The following is a 19,916-nucleotide window of genomic DNA, read 5'->3' on the forward strand; positions in this document are numbered from 1 at the left end:
CCCACTTTGCTGACATAGCTTCCACTCTGATGCTCATACAGGATGAGGCCTGGGAGACAAAGCCTAAGGACCCCCCAAAGCATGGAGCTGAATGACTGGTTTTCCAAACAACCAGTTCTCCGGTCCTCTGCCACCACCTGGGTGTCACAATTCAGTTCAGTTCTGATACTAACTTCACGCAGTCCCGCAAGACTGCGCCCACTTCAGACAATAGCCACAAATGGGGTCCCAGGCCACCTGCACTTCTGCCTGGCTGATTACAAATTCTAGGGTTCCTACAATCCCCACTTCAGGTTTGATAATTTCCTGGAATGGCTCACTGAACTAAGGACCTTATACACAGGACTACAGTTTAGTACAGAGGATACAAATGAACAGGCAGAGGGAGAGGTACATAGGGTGAGGTCAGGAAGGGCCCCGAGGGCAGGAGCCTCTGTCCCCATGGAATCAGGGTGGCTACCCTCCCTGCATGTGGATGTGTTCACCACCCAGAAGCTTCCTTAGTCTCCTGGTTTTAGAGTTTTTGTTTTTGTTTTAAAGATTTTATTTATTTATTTGAGAGAGAGAGAGAGAGAGAGAAAGAACACGAGCGGCGGTAGGGGCAAAGGGAGAGGGAGAAGTAGACTCCCCGCTGAGCAGGGAGCCCGACACGGGGCTCAATCCCAGGACCCTGAGATCATGACCTGAGCTGAAGGCAGACGCTTAACTGACTGACCCCCCAGGCGCTCCTTGCTTCAGAGTTTTAATCAAAGTTTCAACACGTAGGCATGACTGACGGACTGAACTCCATCACCAATCCCTCTTCCCTCCACAGGTCAGGAGCTGGGGCTAAAAACACCAATGCTCTGTTCATGTGATTGTCTCCTCTGGTGACCAGCCCTCACTCTGAAGATATCTAGGCCCCACCAAAAGTCATCCCATTAGCATGAACTCAGGTTGTTCATAACGAACAACAAAAGACATGCCTATCACTCATCGATTTCATGGATCTCTATTCCAGGAATCTCGGATAAAGACCAAGTATATACTCTTTCTTTCTTTCTTTTTCTTTCTTTCTTTCTCTTTCTTTCTTCCTTTCTTCCTTTTCTTTTCTTTTTTTTCTTTCAAGATTTATTTATTTGAAAGAGAGAGAGATTCAGAGAGAGTACACACGAGCGGGGTTAGAGAGGGGCAGAGGGAGACGGGGAGAGAATCTAAGCGGATTCCCGCTGAGCACAGAGCCTGACGCAGGGCTCAATCTCACGACCCATGATATCATGACCTGAGCTGAAATCATGAGTCGGACACTTAACTGACTTAACCACCCCAGGTGCCCCAAGTATATACTTTTTAATTATACCACAAAGATAAACTTCAGCAGACAGCTAGAAAGAAAGAGCTACCTACCCTCTCAGTACAAACACGACCTAGGAAAAAATCCACCCTACAATAACAGACAATGAGGAACTGGCTTGCATTGACCTTGATACTAGATGAAGGTAGAAAAACATCTCTAATAATCTGTTATCACAAGTAGGTCCCCATAGGGGTTTGTGGTCCAAATTCACACTAGCTGTATGGCTCTAAAACCATTAAATCAAGATCTGATTTTAAAGTTAAGGGCTGGAAGTGACCCCAGGCATGAGGTAGAGACAAAGACTTTTTTCAGAGGAAGGCATTTTCAACTCAGCCCCCAAATTACTCCAATAAATCACATTCTTAAAAAACGAACCACCCAAGGCTACAGTCTAAAATAACAAAATCACAAGGAAGTAGAATCAGCAGATATCCAAATCTACAAAGTCTTAAGATACTACGATTATCAGGCCAATAAAATAGCACGTTTAATATGTTTAAAGACGTGATTAAGGAAAAAGAGATTTAAAAATGGTAGAAGGGGAGAGGCAGGCCAGAACTGCCCCCTATCTGACACGCTGGTGCAGGTCACAAACAGGCTAGGCCCAGTCCTCCTCCGCTTTGCCAGCGTCCAAGCCTGGCCTTGTTGGGACAGTAGGAACTAGTTCCAGGCTGCCTACTGGGAGCTGTTGTGAAGCCTTCTCTGACCCACTTCCTCAGATGTGCAAGATAATGTCAATCAACCGTCAACGAAGCGAAAGATCTCCAAAGAAGCAGAAAGCAAAGATCAGGCTCCTTTCCACAGCCAGATCTAGAGTCACATTTTGAATAGTTAATGGCCTCCATACTAGAAGAAAGGGATCATCTTCTAGACAAAGGGAGATGGAATTGTTGCCTTCATATTTTTTTATTATTTTTTCTTAAAATAAATGCTACCCCGAACAAGGGGCTTAAACTTACGACCCCAAGATCAAGAGTTGCACATTCTACCGATTAAGCCAGCCCGGAGCCCCTGAAATGTTGCCTTAAAACCAGAGAAAACTGTGTCTGATTGGTCATGAAAGTTCTTTCTTTGCAGACTGTACCTATAAAGAACTCCATGAATGCAGGGAACAGCTCCTTGAAAGGGAAGGACAAATTGCCAAACTATAAGCAGAAAGAACAATACCAGGGTATGATTAGGATATATGGAATCCTATGTCTCTGGGCACAAGAAATCTCTTAGAATAATGGTAATAAAAAGACAAGCAGGGTCCAGCAGGTGTTATGTACTGAAGTTGAAATTCTTAAGCACTACTCATTATTTCAATAGCACAGAGCTCTGGATGAAAAAGTAGTGGTTCTGGGAGAACAGAATAAGGAAAAAAATTTAACAAACGGGATGCTTCACACAAGGCATGGATAAGGAAACAGACTAAGCACTAATGGAAAGCGATCTTCTGATTGTTCTTTATGCCTGGAGGAAGACCTCACTAACATCACAGAGCTTCAGGAATAGAGAGGCAGTGCGGGGAGCAAAACCGGATGAAGGAGTGCCGGTCTGCCCTCATGAGTCACACTGCAGACCCAGGAGAAGAGCCTGACGATGCCAGAAATGAGCGAAGCGATTCTGAGGAAGTAAACGCATTAGCGCAGAGCCGTCCAAGGAAGCACAACCCAGAACGAAGACACGGGAGAGAGAACCACCGCTTGAGACACGCGACCTCGCCACTGTATGAGGCCACCTCTGTGTGTGACCTCAACAATAAACTGCAATGAAACTGCAAATTAATATTTTACGCATCAAAGACTGACACTAGATCTCGCCAACTCTAAAAATGCCGGAAATCGGACAGTGGCTGAGCAAAAGCTGCAGCGGGCGTTGAGGGGAGCGGAGGCGCACGCCCTGAGCTGGAAGCCGAACCAGGGTGGAAAGTGGGGCCCTCTCTCAGACCGAAGAGATAGTGCAACACTGGGAAAAAAGGTTACACAGATGAAGGCACACCTGGAAAAAAAAAAAAAGCCAAGACTGCAGTGGGCAAGGCGAAGAAAAGAATATTTATATTCCACATAATATTTATTAGACCTGTCCACAAGCTTCTACCGGCATCTAAGAAAAGCCTTCAACAACATCTTTTAGGGAGGGGGCTGTTTTAGAGAACCCGAACTCTCTACTACAGGACCCTGGAAACTAAGAAAGCAGCGAAGACAGGCAGCATGATAGGAATCAGCTCAAACGAAGCACAGAAACCTTGAGAGCTGAATTACACCTGAATTAGACCCTTTGTCTGACAAACTAGCACCTTGGCAAACATGGCACAAGCATATGGGAATGATGCTTGTATGACGTTCTCGGCCGAACGAAATGGAAGGTAAAGGACAGGAAAGCGTGAAACAAAACAGTCCTTCCCCAAAGATGTCTGCAACTAAGAGGGTTTGGCAAGATGGCTGGTTTATAAAATCAATAAACTAACGGTAACTGCATTTCATACACTAGCCTCAAATAGTCAAGCAAAGTTGAGACACAGCCCCACAGAACATTTCCCTGGTAAATATCAAACAGAAAGTCTGACTTTTTAAATATCCACACACTTTTTACTATCTAAGTACAATGAATGGAGCACGAGAAATGCAGACGGATGTTCTGAAAAGCAAACAATGCCAACAAAGAGAATGTGCACCTAGAACACTGTTGTCACCCAGAGAAGCTGTATTCCTGTATGTGGTGCAACTTTCGGTTAACAATACCACCTGTCTGGTAATCGGGAAGACGTCATAAGCATTCTACATCCTACCACCATGGTTTGTAACTCACGGACGGACATCTCACTGTGCTTTAGGTACAGGTCAGAAAACTGGTTGAGAGTTTGGGGTTGGTGAGTAACACACTTTGATTCTTTCCATTGCAAATAACTGGAACTAGATTTCCAGGAAGTGCTTTCCCTCAGAACATCTGCAAATTCTTAAGAAAATTACAAAACCTTTTCAACAAGAAGCTCTAAAATATGAAAAGATATATCTGACTTACATATGTAGGTTCAAAACTCTTCAAAAACTACTTCTGAGAACGGGTGTTGTGTGTGTGAATACAGACAAGCTGATTCTAGAAACAGTCACAGAAGAATAAAAGGCCAAGACACTCCTGAAGAATAACACCACATAAGAAGGCTTGCCCTATCAGAGATCATGACTTAATACAATGCTACAGAAATTATCACTGTGGTACTGGCCTCAGAATAGAAAAAAAGAGCAATGAAACAGAAGAGAGGGGTCCAAAAGGACTCTTACATAGATAAACAACTGATCCATCAGAACTGGAACTGTGATTTGGTGGGGAAAGAATGGATTATTCAATAAATGGTAATGGGCAACCTGGTTAAAAAAAAAAAAATCACACACCATTCATAGGAAACCATTCCAGGAAGACTGAGAAGTTTCAAATGTAAAAGGCAAAAATATAAAACTTTTAGAAGACAGTATAGGAGGAAAATCTTTATCATTTTTGGCTGGTGCCTTGAGAGACAAAGAAAAGCAAGAAACAGTTACTGATTACAGGAGACCTAAGAGATACGCTAACTAAATAAAACGCAGGACCCTGCGCTGGACACTGGAGTGGGAAGAAAATGCTGTAAAGGATCTGGACGAGACAACTGGTGGACTCGCAGTATAAACTCCTTATTAGAGAGCAGTACCATCTCAATGTTAAAGCTTCTGACTTTGATCTCCGCTTAGGTAAGGGAACGCCCTCGTTCTCAGGGGAGAATCACTGAAGTGTTTAAGTGTAAAGGGGCCTGATGCCTTCACCTTAATTTCAGGTGCTTCAGTACTCATAAGATAATGTTTACTGTGTTTGTGTTCGCACAAATTCGGCAAATGGTTAACAACTGGAGGATGCGGGTGAAGAGTATATATAGAAGGTGTTTCCACGATGCTGGTTATTTTTCTGTGAGTATGAAACTATTTAGAAATAAAATTTTGAAACTTCTAACTGTATTAACTTTCCATGCCTATAAAAATTTCCTAGGGTAAATATATATAATAAATGGCAAAAGATGATCTTCACCAAAATAGTAAGACTAGAACTAATTTCTATGCTTACTTGAAATTGCCAGTTTCCCAGATGATCGACATCTTTAATGTACACGTGGTAATGTCCTCCATAGCAACCGCCTTTATGTATAATAACCGAGAAGAGGTCATATACATACTCCAAGTCATCCGAGTCACTCTATGAGAAAAAGAGCATAAACGGTGATAGTTTATGTAAAACGGGAAGATACATGAATTTCAACTATTAAAATAAGAAAACTGTTCCCTACTGTTGTTTAAGGGTATTTAAGGGTAAATTAAGATAAATTTGAATAATTGGCTTTAAATTTAAAAATTTTTAATTCTTAGATTGAAAACGATCATTCATCTAATACCGGTCACGTGACAACCGAGCACATTCTGCCTCTTAAATATGAGAACACACAAACTGTTACTTTTATGTACTTTGGCTAAGATCATGTAAGCCAAAGTGCTAATAAAACACACACCCAATGCATCTGCGATAGTTTTAGCAAGAGAAAACCACCTTTGTATTATACCCACTATGCTGCTTTAGAAATGTGTTCTTCAGCTGTTGAATTTGCCCTATATTCCAACTAGACAGTCATCGGCCTCAGAGTCAGAGCCCGATCCACTGTCACCCTCCTGACACTCTGTGCTCCGCGTCACAGGAACTAAGCAGTTATGAATACTAGCTGTTTGTTTAGAGGCCGTTTAGTGGGATGAACAATTTCTTTCTTCTATGATCAATCTTTTCTATAATTAATGTGCTCTTTAATTATGACTGATTCATCTGATGAACACTTATATACTGGCATTAAAAAAAAAATCTAGGGGGCGCCTGGGTGGCTCAGCCATTAAGCGTCTGCCTTCGGCTCAGGGCGTGATCCCAGGGTCCTGGGATCGAGCCCTGCATTGGGCTCCCTGCTCTGCGGGGAGCCTGCTTCTTCCTCTCCCACTCCCCCTGCTTGTGTTCCTTCTCTCGCTGGCTGCGTCTCTGTCAAATAAATAAATAAAATCTTTAAAAAAAAATCTACTTTAGGGTAAAAGGTACCTTGCATGTGAATACACTACTTGAAAGGTGCCAATTAGCTAAGAAACTTACTTCCTTGAAACACTGTACTTTTAAAGTAAGTAGTATTTTTTAAATATCTGGTTCAGGCAAAAGATGAGAGATATAAACAAAGATGCAAAGTGACGATTTTTTTCATTAATATAGAAATCAGAGAGTAAAACTATGGTCAATTTCTTAGCTAGTGCTCAGTGGTTCACCTATTTCAATTTTGTTATTTCAAAGTATGTTAGAATAATGTGACAAACTACCTTTTTGAAAAGAGCTACAATTTTTCCATATGAGATGATGCATGTTAACTAAATCTAGTGTGATCGTTTCACTATGTATATAAATCAAACCATCATCCTGTACACAGTGATGTCTGTCAATTATTTCTCAACAAAACTGGAAAATGATAAAATAATTAACTCAGTTATCCTGCAAAAAAATTAGTTGTTGTTGTTGTTAAGTAGGCTTCACACCTAGCACAGAGCCCAATGTGGGACTTGAACTCACAACCCTGAGGATCAAGACCTGAGCTGAGATCAAGAGTTGGATGCTTAATCGACTGAGCCACACAGGCGACTCCCCAAAACCGTTTTATTGAGGCAGTAAATGGGGGGGTATATTAACTTACCCTGGAAAAACCCCAAAAGGCACAGCTATCAGGCTTGAAGTGGAGGAAGGCCCATCCAAATTTAAGAATAAAGAAAATATAATTTTTATACAAAGAAACTCAATAGCTACTTAATAAACATTCTTTCTGGTCTTGACAAACATACTAGTAATGATTTGTAATAAGAAGTGCAGCAGGGGCGCCTGGGTGGCACAGCGGTTAAGCGTCTGCCTTCGGCTCAGGGCATGATCCCGGCATTATGGGATCGAGCCCCACATCAGGCTCCTCCGCTATGAGCCTGCTTCTTCCTCTCCCACTCCCCCTGCTTGTGTTCCCTCTCTCAGGGGCTGTCTCTATCTCTGTCAAATAAATAAATAAAATATTAAAAAAAAAAAAAAAGTGCAGCAGTCTCACGGCTCTGATCTTGGTAAGTATAGCAATTATATAGAAAATATTTTAAAATGGCTTATAAAGTACATTGATTGTATAATTAATGTTTTCAAAACTTTCCTTCCTGTATCTCAAAGATTATAAATTCTAGCGAAGTTCCAATTACCTATTCACTTTCTAGATGTGTAATTCATTATTGCGTCTCATGTAAACTAAATCCAAATAAGAAAGTACTAATTAATCATCATTTCTCCTAATGTAGGATCATTTCTCAATGTAGGGTCATTTCTAACTCTGTTCTTAAATTTTCCTTTCAAAGATTTTTCAAGGAGAGTTTAATAAAAAGAACTGAGAACAAATCCGTACTTCGGAAATCAAATGGACTGTAATAAACCAGTAGTTCTCAGCTGGGACTGATTTTATCCATGCTTTCCCCCCAAGGGGAGGCATGGACACTTGGCAAGGTCTGGACACTTTTGTCACTACTGGGGGTGGGCTGGGAAGGTGGGATGCTACTGTCATCTAACGGGCAGAGGCCAGGGATGTGGCTTAAAACCCTACAACACATGGGATACAGCCCCCACAACAAAGAATTACCCAACTCAAAATATTAACAGGGCCAGGCTGAAAGATTCTGCAATAAGCCAACCGAAAACGAGGCCAATAAAAAAACCCTCAAGATTGAGAGGAAAAAAGAAAGAATTTCACAATAAAATAGTTCAAACCTGTTCACAAAAAGGCTTGAGATTGATCCGGACAGGGAACGTGTAACAGCTAGTTTCCTTGTATCGTTCATGCTTCACAAAATCAAAATTAAATCTTAATAATGAAACAGTAAGAAAGGGAGGCAGCTTACGTAATTTGGCAGACTGTTGAAAGAAAAAATTTTTATGGTTTTTTTAAAAGCAAAGTTATAGAAAAGAATACATAATGCTTCTTAAGATATAAAAAAGCAACCCGTGACGCAGTTAAGAGAAATGTGTCCTTCAATCACATAAATTTATCACTTTGGATTCAAGTCAGCTCTTGATATGAATTTCTCTCTTTTATGGGACGAAAGGTGGTATCACTCATTTATATTAACAACTAAAAATTTACAACCCAAGTTTATGGTTTTGGTGTTGATATCCTAAAATCAAAGCTACCCAACATGCGTGTTGTAACTGGTGTTCCCCTAACACTGCTCCTTCCCTGTGAGTCCTGGCCTCCTCAGTGCCTCCGCTTTGCCTAGCACGCACACGGTCCTTTTATTTACTGAAGGACTGGAGTTCTTCACCTGGGACCTACGGACCTATTTCAGTGGATCTGAATCCTTGAAGTAACATGGTTTGCATACAAGTATTTCTATGGGGAGAAGATCCACAGCTTTCATCAGACCTTCAAAGGGCTCTCACGCCCCAAATGTTAAGACCCACTGACTGGGGTGTTGTAATGACTGTCCTTAAAAACAGGTAAAAAGATATTTTTTATTTCCTTGCTTTAAAACAAAACGCTAAATGAAGCTGCTTTTTATTGAAAAGTCATCAGCTTTCCCCAACCCCTTAGCACTAATGGTGTGTTGGGGAGGGGGTGGCAAAAAAAATCCTTCCCATCTATAAAATCATCCTTAATTATAATATTATCCTTACATATAAATATCTAACATTCCTAAAAAGAAATTTAAAACAATTCCACAAATTGGGGGTTAAAAAAAAGTTAAGTGAAAAAATAGCAATGTAACCCGGCAGATTTTCCAACATATTAAAAAAAAAACACCTAAAAAAGCCGAGTATCTCATCTATACTACAGCTGAGAGAAGTCTGCTCAGAATAAGAAAACTTACATTAATTTAGGTAGCACAACCAAACGGAAATCTAGGATGCAATTGTAAAAGTATCGAGATGAAAAAATTTCCACTGAAAAAGAATTAAACCAGAAACGTAAAAAGTACGTGCCAAGAACTGCTTTCGTTGAGCTAAAGGTTCTTGTTTTACTGATGTGCAAATTAAATTCAACCAAAATTAAGAATGTATTTAAGTATCCTTCCAAGACTTTTCATCTTCTGACTTTGATATTTATTAGCTCGCAGTTTTAACACCAAAGGTGAAATATAAAATAGATAAGCAAAAGATAAACCTATTTGCGTGTCACAAAGAGGCAAAGGCTGGATGGAAATACATATTAAACATTGTAAAGTTCACCCTGGTTTCCAATCCTATTGTGAAAGCTACAGGCATGGAGTTTTGGTTTTCTGGTTTTTTGTTTTTTTTTTTTTACATTCTCACTCACAACCTCCAGGATCTAAATCAATATTGTATGCTATCTGACTCAGTCCTATGCTGTCTGTTGGAAAATCCAGTAACTGTCAGCTCGAGGAACGGTGCTCTCTGTTACAGAACTGTAAAGACCCATCTTTTGTGGTAGCTCTATAAGCCGGTTTTATATCAGCTGGAGAGCCCATGGCATTATCTGGGAGCTGTGCAATAGTTACTAAGGCTCGTCCTCCTCTCACCCCTTTAGTAAGAAACCCAGAGGTACCCTGTCAAGGCCTTTAATCGGCAAGATAAGTACTCCCCACTGGGGGAGGCAGAAGGGGCGTATTAGACTTGCTAGTCAGGGACGGTGCATCTATCAATACTGTAAAGTGACTCCGTGTGCAGAAAACGAAGTAGTAAGCACAGAAAGGAAAGCTCAACAAGCTTCTTGGCAGAAATAAAAACCAATAGCCTTCTTCCTAATGTTACTTTGCAAAAAAGCAAGGATACGGGGAGTTTATTTAAAAAAGGTACATTTAAGAAACCCTGAGATATACATAAATTTTTCCTGAGAGAAAGAAGTTGAGAGAACTGTTGGGTTGAAAGCTTAAAAAAATTCTTGATTGCAAAAAATTAAAATACGGATACACGTAGAATGTAAATGTCTTTTCAATCCTTAGTTGCAATTAAGAGGTTCATGTGTATCTTCCAGACTTTCCCATACAAGCTGACTTCACTTGGCAAAACTTCATGCTACCAAGTACTGAGTGGGCCCATGGGAGAAGGCAGGTATCTGTCTTACCTTTGTGGCTTTAACCAGCCTGTCACAAGTCCCACAGTGGTATAAGTTGTCACAGTCAAACACTTCCTCTTCTACGTACATGGTCCAGAGGGCATCTTCCAAACCTGACACATTTTTGACTGCTACTGTTAGATCTAAGAAGTCTTCCTGAAATACACACAAATATAATACTGAAAAAAGAATTTCACAGCGGTTCACGAACACATCACCAACTCCTACATATATTGGGAGTAACAGATACCTTTTCCCTAAAACACTGTGTGTATGAAAAGTATAGACCTCCCGATCAGATACTGTGAAATCCATCACACAAAACTACCCTAAATCAAATTATAATTTGGCTTAAATAATAAGTCAGGATTTTCTTAAGTTCACTGTAGCTATAATAAAACCTATTTTAGCAGGAACTAAAACAAACCACTGAACACACATCTGAACTGAGAAGTGTGCAGTGCTTATCAGCTCTGTCTTGGTCAGGGCTGGAGTCTCTAGTGTAAACCCCACTTCCTCCTCTTCTTCTCTAAGGGCTGGCTTAAGATATACTAAGGAAGTTGTAAGAAAAAACTGTTTTGAGCCAAGATAGAAAGGTATTTTTATGAAAATTAAGAGGAGAGTATTTTGCAAACAGGAGTCTATAGACTCTACATAACTACATTTGAATTATAACTTACTTATAGTAATAAACACTTAAAATCTGACAAGTTTAAATCATTCACAGTTGTGTGTGTGTGCCCTAGCATTACTCTAAGGGGTTATTATAGGGACTGTAATAGTTCTAACTAGTTCATGGTAGAAATCTAAAGTAACACAAGCAACACTTATATACAATTTATAATATATATGTAATAAAAGTTAATGTTGATAATTATGTGCCTTCATATATATTATTTCTTGAACTTCCTTTGTGAATTATTACAGTATAGTTAAGTCAATCATATGGTAATCCGAAGACATACAATGTCTTAATATTTCCAAACTAGGCTGACCAAACCCTCTAGTAGCACAGGCAAAAAGGACCAAAAAGTATTTTTTATCCCCAACTCTTTCATAAAAAGCAGAAAAAGAAACTATGTATCCAAAAAAGCAATTAATGCAAAATTTAGAAAATGGCATTTAATTTTTTACTCATACAAACACAGCAATTTTCTATAACTCTTGCCATAACAAAAGGAGATTTTTATTAAGGGACTTCAGTGATGCAATCACATGCTGTATAAGATTTATAGAACAAGTGGAGATTACTCTATTTCATGAGCAAATTTCCAACTTCTAATTTCCAATGAGATTAAATAGACAACATAAGCTCACACATACAAATTAACTTTCTGAAGGACGTTAATAAACGAAATCCAATATTTAATTAAAGATGTTTATCAACGTAAACATTCCTTAGTATTCTCTATTTTTATTACTTCCCTAATTAACTTTTGTTACAATACTCCCACCAAACATGATATTGGCTTTTCTGATGAGGGCACAGACCTCTACCTATAAACATCCCCCAAATTTATTTTCTAAATATCAGAGTACTGAATAAAAGATTAAAGCTATGCTTTAAGACATTTCCTTCTTTCAATTTATATTAAGAAATCTGGATTATAAATTTAGGATTGAAGTGTAGTTAGAGTAAAAGAAAAAAAACCTGATAAGGTTATTTCTAGTAGTAAACACTTTGCTCCTCATGTGGTATACAGATCACAGCTTTAATTACGTGCGTTAGAACTTACGATATAACTTATTACTACAACACGCTTGCATATTCACCTGCTTTTCACTGACATTCTTACACTCTTTACAAACAACCTGGTTAACAACGGTTCCATGATACAGACGATTGATGAGGTCATGGCCGGAGGTCCCGACTAAAGAGGTTTCCAAAGCACTAAAGAGAATTCGATTCAGTTCCTGCACATCATGTTGCCTCATTTCCTATAAAACAGGTAACTTTTAAATGTAATTTTGTGCTTCAGGTTTGTAAAAACAGATTTTTAAAGTGGTATTAGTTAAAAAACACAAGATTTATCTAGAAATCCAAAGGTAAGCCTTGATCAAATATTAAGGATGACTAAGCTAAACAAACCGAGATCAGGTTAAGAGATGACCACTACTTTTATTTTCACTCCAAAATGAAATATGAACGGTGGTGTTCAGTGTGTACATATAACTCAACTCACTCGAAACAGGAAAGTGCTTTTATTCTTGTGGGAAACCACACCCATGGCCACACCACAGAAGAAGAGGGAAGAACACGACAGGCACAGAGAAGTCCCTAAGAGCTGGCAGCGTATGCACAGTGAAATCTCACTTACATCAGGGGATCTGAATTATCAGCATTTGAAAAGAACCAGAATTTACTACTCACACATATAGACCAAGTAACACAGAGATGAGAAAAATTCTGATGGCACTCGCTTCACTCCACCATGAGTCATGCAACTGTGTGAAGACAGATTGATATACCAGAACGAATGATAAACCAGAGCCGAGGGGGACACCAACCTCAGAAGTGGAGCAGAGGAGGAAGGGGGGTGGCCAGGGCAGGAAATGAGGTCACAGGAACCAGCTGGTGCTTTGATGGGGAGGAGTGAGTGCTCCTGAGCCCTCTGAGAGCAGAGAAGTGTCTCCCAGAACTTGGCATACGGATGTCATGAGTGACTTTGACCAGAAAGGCAGAAAGGAGGTAGAGGAACAAATGGAAGGTGCAGAAGGAGAGATCATGAGCGAAGACAATTTTAAAGAAAAGCACCACATGAAAAGAAGCTGATAAAGTGGATGAAAGCTGGAGCAAAAGTGGGCCTCAGGATCTTTTTTCTTGTTTTTCAACATACAAGACACTAAATTTCTCCAGTATCACTGCCTCTGAAGGGAGCCTGTGCAAGTTTTCAAGCTCTGTTTCTGAACAATTCTAAGTCTGGCAAAGGCGCCTCTGAGTCCCTCTCCACCAGTCCTAGCAGGTTTCCTGAGAGATTTTATTCAGAGATAAATAAATAAGGGTTTCACTGCTTTAAGTGTGAAATCAGTAACTCAGTGTAAGCTCAGGATGGAAAATCCATCAGGTGATGGCGAGATTCAAAAAAACCAATGTGGCCCATCCCTCCAGCAGGATATTATTCAACAATAAAAAGGGATGGCATGCTGATACATACTCTAACCCGCCTGAACCTTGAAAACATGATTTTAAGTGAAAGAAGCTAGTTTCAAAAGATCTCATATTATAGAATTCCATTTCTGTGAATACCCAGAAGAGGCAAGGTAGAAAGGAGGTGAGTGGTTGCCAGGGTCTGGGGGGAGGGTGACTGCTAATAGGTATGGGGTGATGAAAATGTTCCAAAATTGACTGTCGTGATGGTTTCACAACTCTGTGAATATACCGAACAACTGCTGACTTGTACCCTGAAGAGTGAATCTTACGGCACGTGAACTGTATCTCAACGGAGCGGCCATTTTTTAAAACAAGGAAGGAACAAGGAATTAACCCTAAGCACCTGCCTTACACCGGAAATTTAACTGTGTGATACCCCATTTTCTTCAAAGCCCAAGCCCTACCTCTTTAACCTCACAGCATTGTCTGGTTTAGGACTGCTCCTCGCTAGAAGACCACAGTGTGAAGTTTATTTTTGAAGGCAATATAACATTATTGTGGTCATTGCCTCTTTAAGTTCTGTGATAGTCTCCCACACCTCTCTCTTGCAAGAATACATCTATTCCATAGAAAAACTCACGGCTCATCAATATTGACCACAAGTACCTTTACTCACTGCTAACATGTTCGGTGTTCGCATACAGTGAAGTACCCTTTAGAAACTCCAACAGAAAATCAGAGAACGTCCACACACAGGAGGATACAGGAAGAAAATGAAGAGAGTCTGGAGAAAAGCAGGACAGGGAAAATGAAAAGATCTGCCAAGAACGTTTTCACCCTTTTGCTTGAAGCGAGCGTTCCAATGAGAATAGCCAGACCCAAACACAAAAGCACGTCATAAAGGCAGACAGAATTATTGCCAGTCAGCTTTCGGAGCTGATTAGCAGTTTGTTATAGAACTGCTCATGTCCATGTAGTGGATGTTGCATCCCAACTGGACTATATAAAGGGTAGAAATTGTAAAGGCCAGTTCTTCCACTTCTCCCTCTATCTACAGCCCTCTCTCCTGTGCCAGATCATAACCATTCATAAAATCCCGCACAGGGCAAGTGTCTAGAAAGAGATCTCTGGCTTGTAGTTATTTAACATGAGAAGTAAATATTTAAACTATTTCTTCGGACCCTAAGACAAAATTAAAGGAAGTTAGATAACGTTATTAAACCAGGGTTTATTGCTGATAACTCTGTTCCTTGGAGCAGCTGACCTTCGTACCTCATTGCTGGTCCACCCGAAGCTGTCAGTCAGGTCTTCTGTGGATGCTGCATCCTGGTCTAGGAGCAGAAGCTGGGCAAACAACCGTTGTAACTGTAAGGGTATGATCCGAACCTGAGCAATAAGCAAATGCATTTCTAAATGAAATCTGTTTGTGTCGGATGGGGTATTTTTAAAAGAACCGCAAACTAGTTTTTCTCCTCTCTCCTAGCTCATTCAGTTCAATCCAGAGGAAGTTTAACACTATTACACAGGGTGAAGTAAGATTCACTTTTCTTTTAAAAAATCCAAAAAGTTTTAGCTATCTGGAGTTTTCTACCTTGACATAGTACAGATCAATACGAATACCCACCCAGGCCCTAAGAAACCACCTGACTCATTGCTGCCCATCATTTCAGTCTCTGCTAGTTCACTCCTTCTCTGAAACCTCTCAGATAGAGACACACTCCCTGTGAGGAAAATTCTGGTCACGACTCCGACTCACTGTGGAGTCTGGACACCTCAGAGGGCTGACTGAACCTGCCTCACTGTCTTCCTGCTTTATTTGGTGTGAGGAGGGTTAGGGCAGGCAGAGAAGGATGCTCAGAGCCTTGTGGGCAGACTGGACTTTCATATCTAAAGCAAGAATAAGACTTTAGACAATTTTATGGCAATTTGACGTCACCACATTTTTATCATGTCTTACAAAGTATGATCTGCAAGAGATTGGGAAGAAAAGGAAATACAAAAAAAAAACCTGGCTCTTTGCATCACAGGTGGTTTGAGAAGAGTTGGGCCAGATCACAGAAAACTCCTATTAAGAAAGGCAGATTTTAGCCTTTATGAATGGTATTTAAAGCCAGGAAGAACAAGATTAGATATGCACTTATAATAAACCAATTCCTCACTCAGCTTATTTCCAGAATATCAAACAGAGAGAACACCAGTCTCTACTTTTTGTTGTTGTTACAAATCCATGCATTAAGTAGGTTTTCGGCTAGTGCAAATATTTTCTTGACCAAGCTAGGTCTATAAAGCAGTAGCAGCACCATATTCGAAGTAATTCTTTTTTGGAAGGAAGATTCCATTCAGTCGGGTATAGAGGCCAAGTCACTTTTTGAAAATAAAATTAATATTTGGTAATTAATAAAATTATGAATTTCTATGAATAAAGAACTTAATTCCTTCCTTAAAAAACATTTTATGCTCCAGAAAAAGACCCTGTAAATACCTTTGCATCAGGTTTATCCTTATCCTCGAATGAACCAAGCTCTTCTGGGCCAAGGGAAAATAAAGCTTCTAAACAAAACGTAGAATCAGAGATATAAACAAAGTTATTTCATTTTAAAAAACCGTTTTAGAGAGCCGAAGCCTCCAGTAAATAAAATCAGTTAAAGATTCAGAGTATGACTGTGGCAGTATTTATACTGTTACTCCACACATTTTACTTCCTGATAACATTACTTTTAACCACCGACTCTATATATAAAGTGTCATGCTAAGGTTTCAGTACAGAAGATCCATAAAAGGAAAACTATGTTTATAAAAACAGTAACGCCAGAAATCTTCAATGGCTTCCTATTGCCTACTGCAGTGGGTCCCAAAAGCCACATGAAGAAATACACAATATATAATAGTGTCACGTGTGCTCCTTCAGAAGCCACAGTTGAGGCTTCCAACCATCCTTTCGAGAGAAAGGCCACCTTTAACTCTCAATGCCCTTACTTTTTTTGGTATAAGAATGTCTTTTCTGTGTTAAGGGTAACAACAGATGGTAGGGACCTTACCTGGAAAAATAAGTTGGTAACCCAGGGACAGTTTCCACAATTGTTTTATACTTCCAAGTCTAGGCATGCCACCCACTGGGGCATATCAGAATCTTATGGGAAGTCTGTATTCAAACTAGGTGGGAACTCCTACTAGAAAACTTTGATCTACTCTAGGAGAGAAGGGATGGGATAGGTACTCCCTCCGAAAACCTCCGAAAACCACCGCTGCCCTGGTTATGTTATATTCCTCCTGAGCTCCTGGCAGGAACTGGGAAGAAATGAACTACAAAGGCTAAAGCATAAAACCATACAAGGACTTATGCAATTACTTCCCACTATTCTCAGCCACCCTGAACTAGTACGGTGGAACCCAATCCAGCCCTACTCAAGATACCATCCCAAAAAGTTCCAGAATTATTCTCCCCACCGGTAATCTGCTAATTCTTACCCCTTCCAAATTCTATTTTCTCTTCAATAAGCATCAGGATTCCTATGAGGCCTTAGATGGAATGCACAGCCCACACTAAGATACAAGCCCATGTGCTTGGCCAGCGATCTCCTTTGCTGAGAGTAAGGTGGCCTGGGCTCTTGCTCGGTGGCCTTCTCCATTCAACCTTATCCTTGCTCAGTGGCCCTCTCTATGACCTGGACCGCTTGCCCACCAATCACCTTTCTCAGTCTCTTTTTAAGGCTACTTTTTTATTTCAACTATATTAAAACTTGGAAAACTTTTATTCTCCCTAGTAATCTGTTGAAATGTATGTTGAAAAATCTAATGGTGGAATAACTGAATACATTAGGGAGATATTTTTATGGAGAGAATGGAGTCAAGGACAAATGCCATTACACTGAAATCCCACTACTCTGAAATCCCACAGGCAGCTTAATCTGTTCAAATAGCCCTGGGAAGGGGATAATGGTATTTACTAAATCTCGGGAGGCAGGAAGTCTTCCTAAGCTTAGAAGCAACAGAAAATGTCAAAAAAATTTGCTAAATTTGGTAGCGATGGGAAGAGGAATGAGATACAGGATACAAGATGAGCCAGGTTTTCTGTCCTCAGTATAAGGAGACGCTGTGGAGAGCTGAGGCAGTCATGCAGCTTTGTGGCTGAAGGCCCCAATCAGGGCCATGTGAAGGTAATGTTCATACTGAAATCAAGGGATCAGAGAGACTACGACCCTTGTGGAGGAAGCTAATTTGCAGAGATGGGAATGGGACAAACATAGAGAAAAACAGGGGCAAGAAATCAAGGCTCTAATGAGGTCAGGCTGGCTTCCTGCAGTGGTTGCAAGAAGATTCCCCTATATTCTTACTGTAAATCCCCCTTTTAATTGAGTTAATATGAGTGAGTTTGTTTCTTATACACAGTCCCTTATCTAACATTGTGGGCCTTTGGACCTTCCAGATTTTAGAAAGGTAATATGAAGAAAGGGTCATAGTATGTTAACATTACATTCCTAGCAGGGTTTGGGGTAAACAGTATCCATTAATCAAGGAGTTGATAGTCCTGTAATAAATGTTATGAATATCCACCCAAGTGAGATAACTAAGACTATAAACAGCCTCACATCAGGACAGGTTCTGATACCAAACCAGTTCAGATCAGGTTGTCAGAACATTCTGGATTTCAGAATTGCAGATAAACGATTGTGGACTGTATAAATAATGTGCCGCCCCTCCCCACTCCAAAAGGCAGGACAAAATTGTTTTGGGTAACTCTGGCTGAAATGTTTATTACTTTAGAGATATTTTAAAACTCAAAAATACAAATAGCATAACAATAACGAAGGCTAGCAAAATTGTCTTTATGTTGTATTTTAAATTATAGGAATTAGGAAAGAAATCCATTGCCTTATTTTTTGTTACTAAAAATTACTGTGCTTGTACAGAATATATTTAAGATAATTTAAGCTTCACATTTCCCTAGAGAGAGTTACCATTTCTTACATTAGCAATAATAAACGCATACGGGGGAATACACCTTTAAGATAATTTGTAATCTTGCATAATTGATTATATGTAGAGGCAAGGGTACATATTACTAATCAAAAGCATGTAACACAGCATACCTCTGAATTCAGGTGTGAAATGAAGAGTCTGAAGAAGGGAATTGAGGTAACAGGTTCCACCCTGATTTCTAATTCCACTTAAATTGGTGAATTCTCTAGGAGCCGGTGGCTCCAAAGCTTTGGTCTTTAATTTCTTCTCTTTTCCATACTGATAATTTGACACACTGGAATAATCTTCTTCAAAAAGATCCCCAAACATTCTGAAACTAGATCCTACCCTTAAAAAAAATGACATGTTAAACAAATGCTTTTATTTTTAAAACAAATTTTCCACACAGCTCCCCATCTTATACTTGGGAGTATCTATTAGAAGTTTATCCAGTAGTTTGGCCTTTGGAGACTGCAAGACCTGGATTTTCTCATCCCTGCTCCAAACTACCTGGGTGACCTCAGGCAACTTACCTGTGTTCTTATAGGTAAAACGGGATACCAACTACCACGCAGGATCATTTAAACCAAATGGGAGACTTTTAAGAAAGGCATTTGGGGCACAGGATTTGGCTCACAATAAATACTAGCTGCTTTTAAAAAAGTCATAGTGAAAAAAGAAAGAAAACCCCTCATTACACCTCATCTACTGCTGGGCTGGCAAAGCCAGTCCTAGATTCTGAGTTGACAAGGGTCTGGCGACCATCAACCACTTCCTGAAATCTCAGCTTCTCACACTTCTTGTACCAAATTATGACACTCAAAGGAATTACATGGAACAAATTAATCTTCACAGCAGTTTAGTACACGGTCCCAAAGCTAAAGAGCCGGAAGGAGGTTCACCGGGAAAAAAGGACTGCCATTAAAACCAACGAGCCCAAAGGCCCTCCACTATGTATTCAGTGATGCCAACATTAGCTGTGGGGACCTACAGGACCGCTCAAGGTCTCACCTCGAGTGTGGAGGAGGGTCACTTGAAGATGAGAAATGCAAAGAGCCTAGCACAGTTCCTAAGGGACAGGAAGCGCTGAAATGCAATATTCCTTCTCAACCCGCTCCTCAGGAAAAAAAAAAAAAAAGCACAAAAAATGGAACTTGAAAGTCCGGCCTCGAGTTCGTGGTCTGGATTCCAGTCTCCCCTACGCCGTGGTCGTGACCGAGGCCAGGGCCTCCCGCCCTCCACGCCAGCACCCGGCCCAGGGGCGCGAAAAAGCAGAGGGTCGCCGCGGCCGCGTACCGCTAAGCCGACGCCAGAAGAGCGCCGCGTCGGGAGGCCGCCGGGGCAGCCCTCGCCTCGCCGTCCTCAGGCGTGCCGCCCACAGCGTCCCTGAGCCTCCCACGTCCCCACCCCGAGAA

General features: G+C 40.5%; 1 protein-coding gene across 11 annotated transcripts in view; it reads right to left on the bottom strand.

Annotated features, from left to right (window-relative positions):
* The window catches only part of USP40 (ubiquitin specific peptidase 40), a 75,701-nt gene that overhangs the window by 55,643 nt on the left and 142 nt on the right, over positions 1–19,916 (bottom strand). For 4 of the 11 annotated variants that reach the window (XR_006778990.2, XM_045794079.2, XM_087864485.1 and 1 more), the window contains exons 2-8: positions 18,633–18,850; positions 16,025–16,092; positions 14,815–14,928; positions 12,225–12,389; positions 10,461–10,607; positions 8,150–8,293; positions 5,414–5,542 (exon numbers count right to left, since the gene is read on the bottom strand). Coding sequence is in view for 10 of the 11 variants with exons in the window: in XM_045794079.2 (XP_045650035.2) it covers positions 5,414–5,542; positions 8,150–8,293; positions 10,461–10,607; positions 12,225–12,389; positions 14,815–14,928; positions 16,025–16,092; positions 18,633–18,850 (985 nt within the window). In the remaining variant the exon portion in view is untranslated. The other 7 variants (XM_087864471.1, XM_045794081.2, XM_045794082.2 and 4 more) reach the window with 7 other exon arrangements.

The sequence above is a fragment of the Ursus americanus genome, chromosome 1, assembly GCF_024610735.1.
Source record: "Ursus americanus isolate L20-20 chromosome 1, mUrsAme1.1.p, whole genome shotgun sequence".
Taxonomy (NCBI): domain Eukaryota; kingdom Metazoa; phylum Chordata; class Mammalia; order Carnivora; family Ursidae; genus Ursus; species Ursus americanus.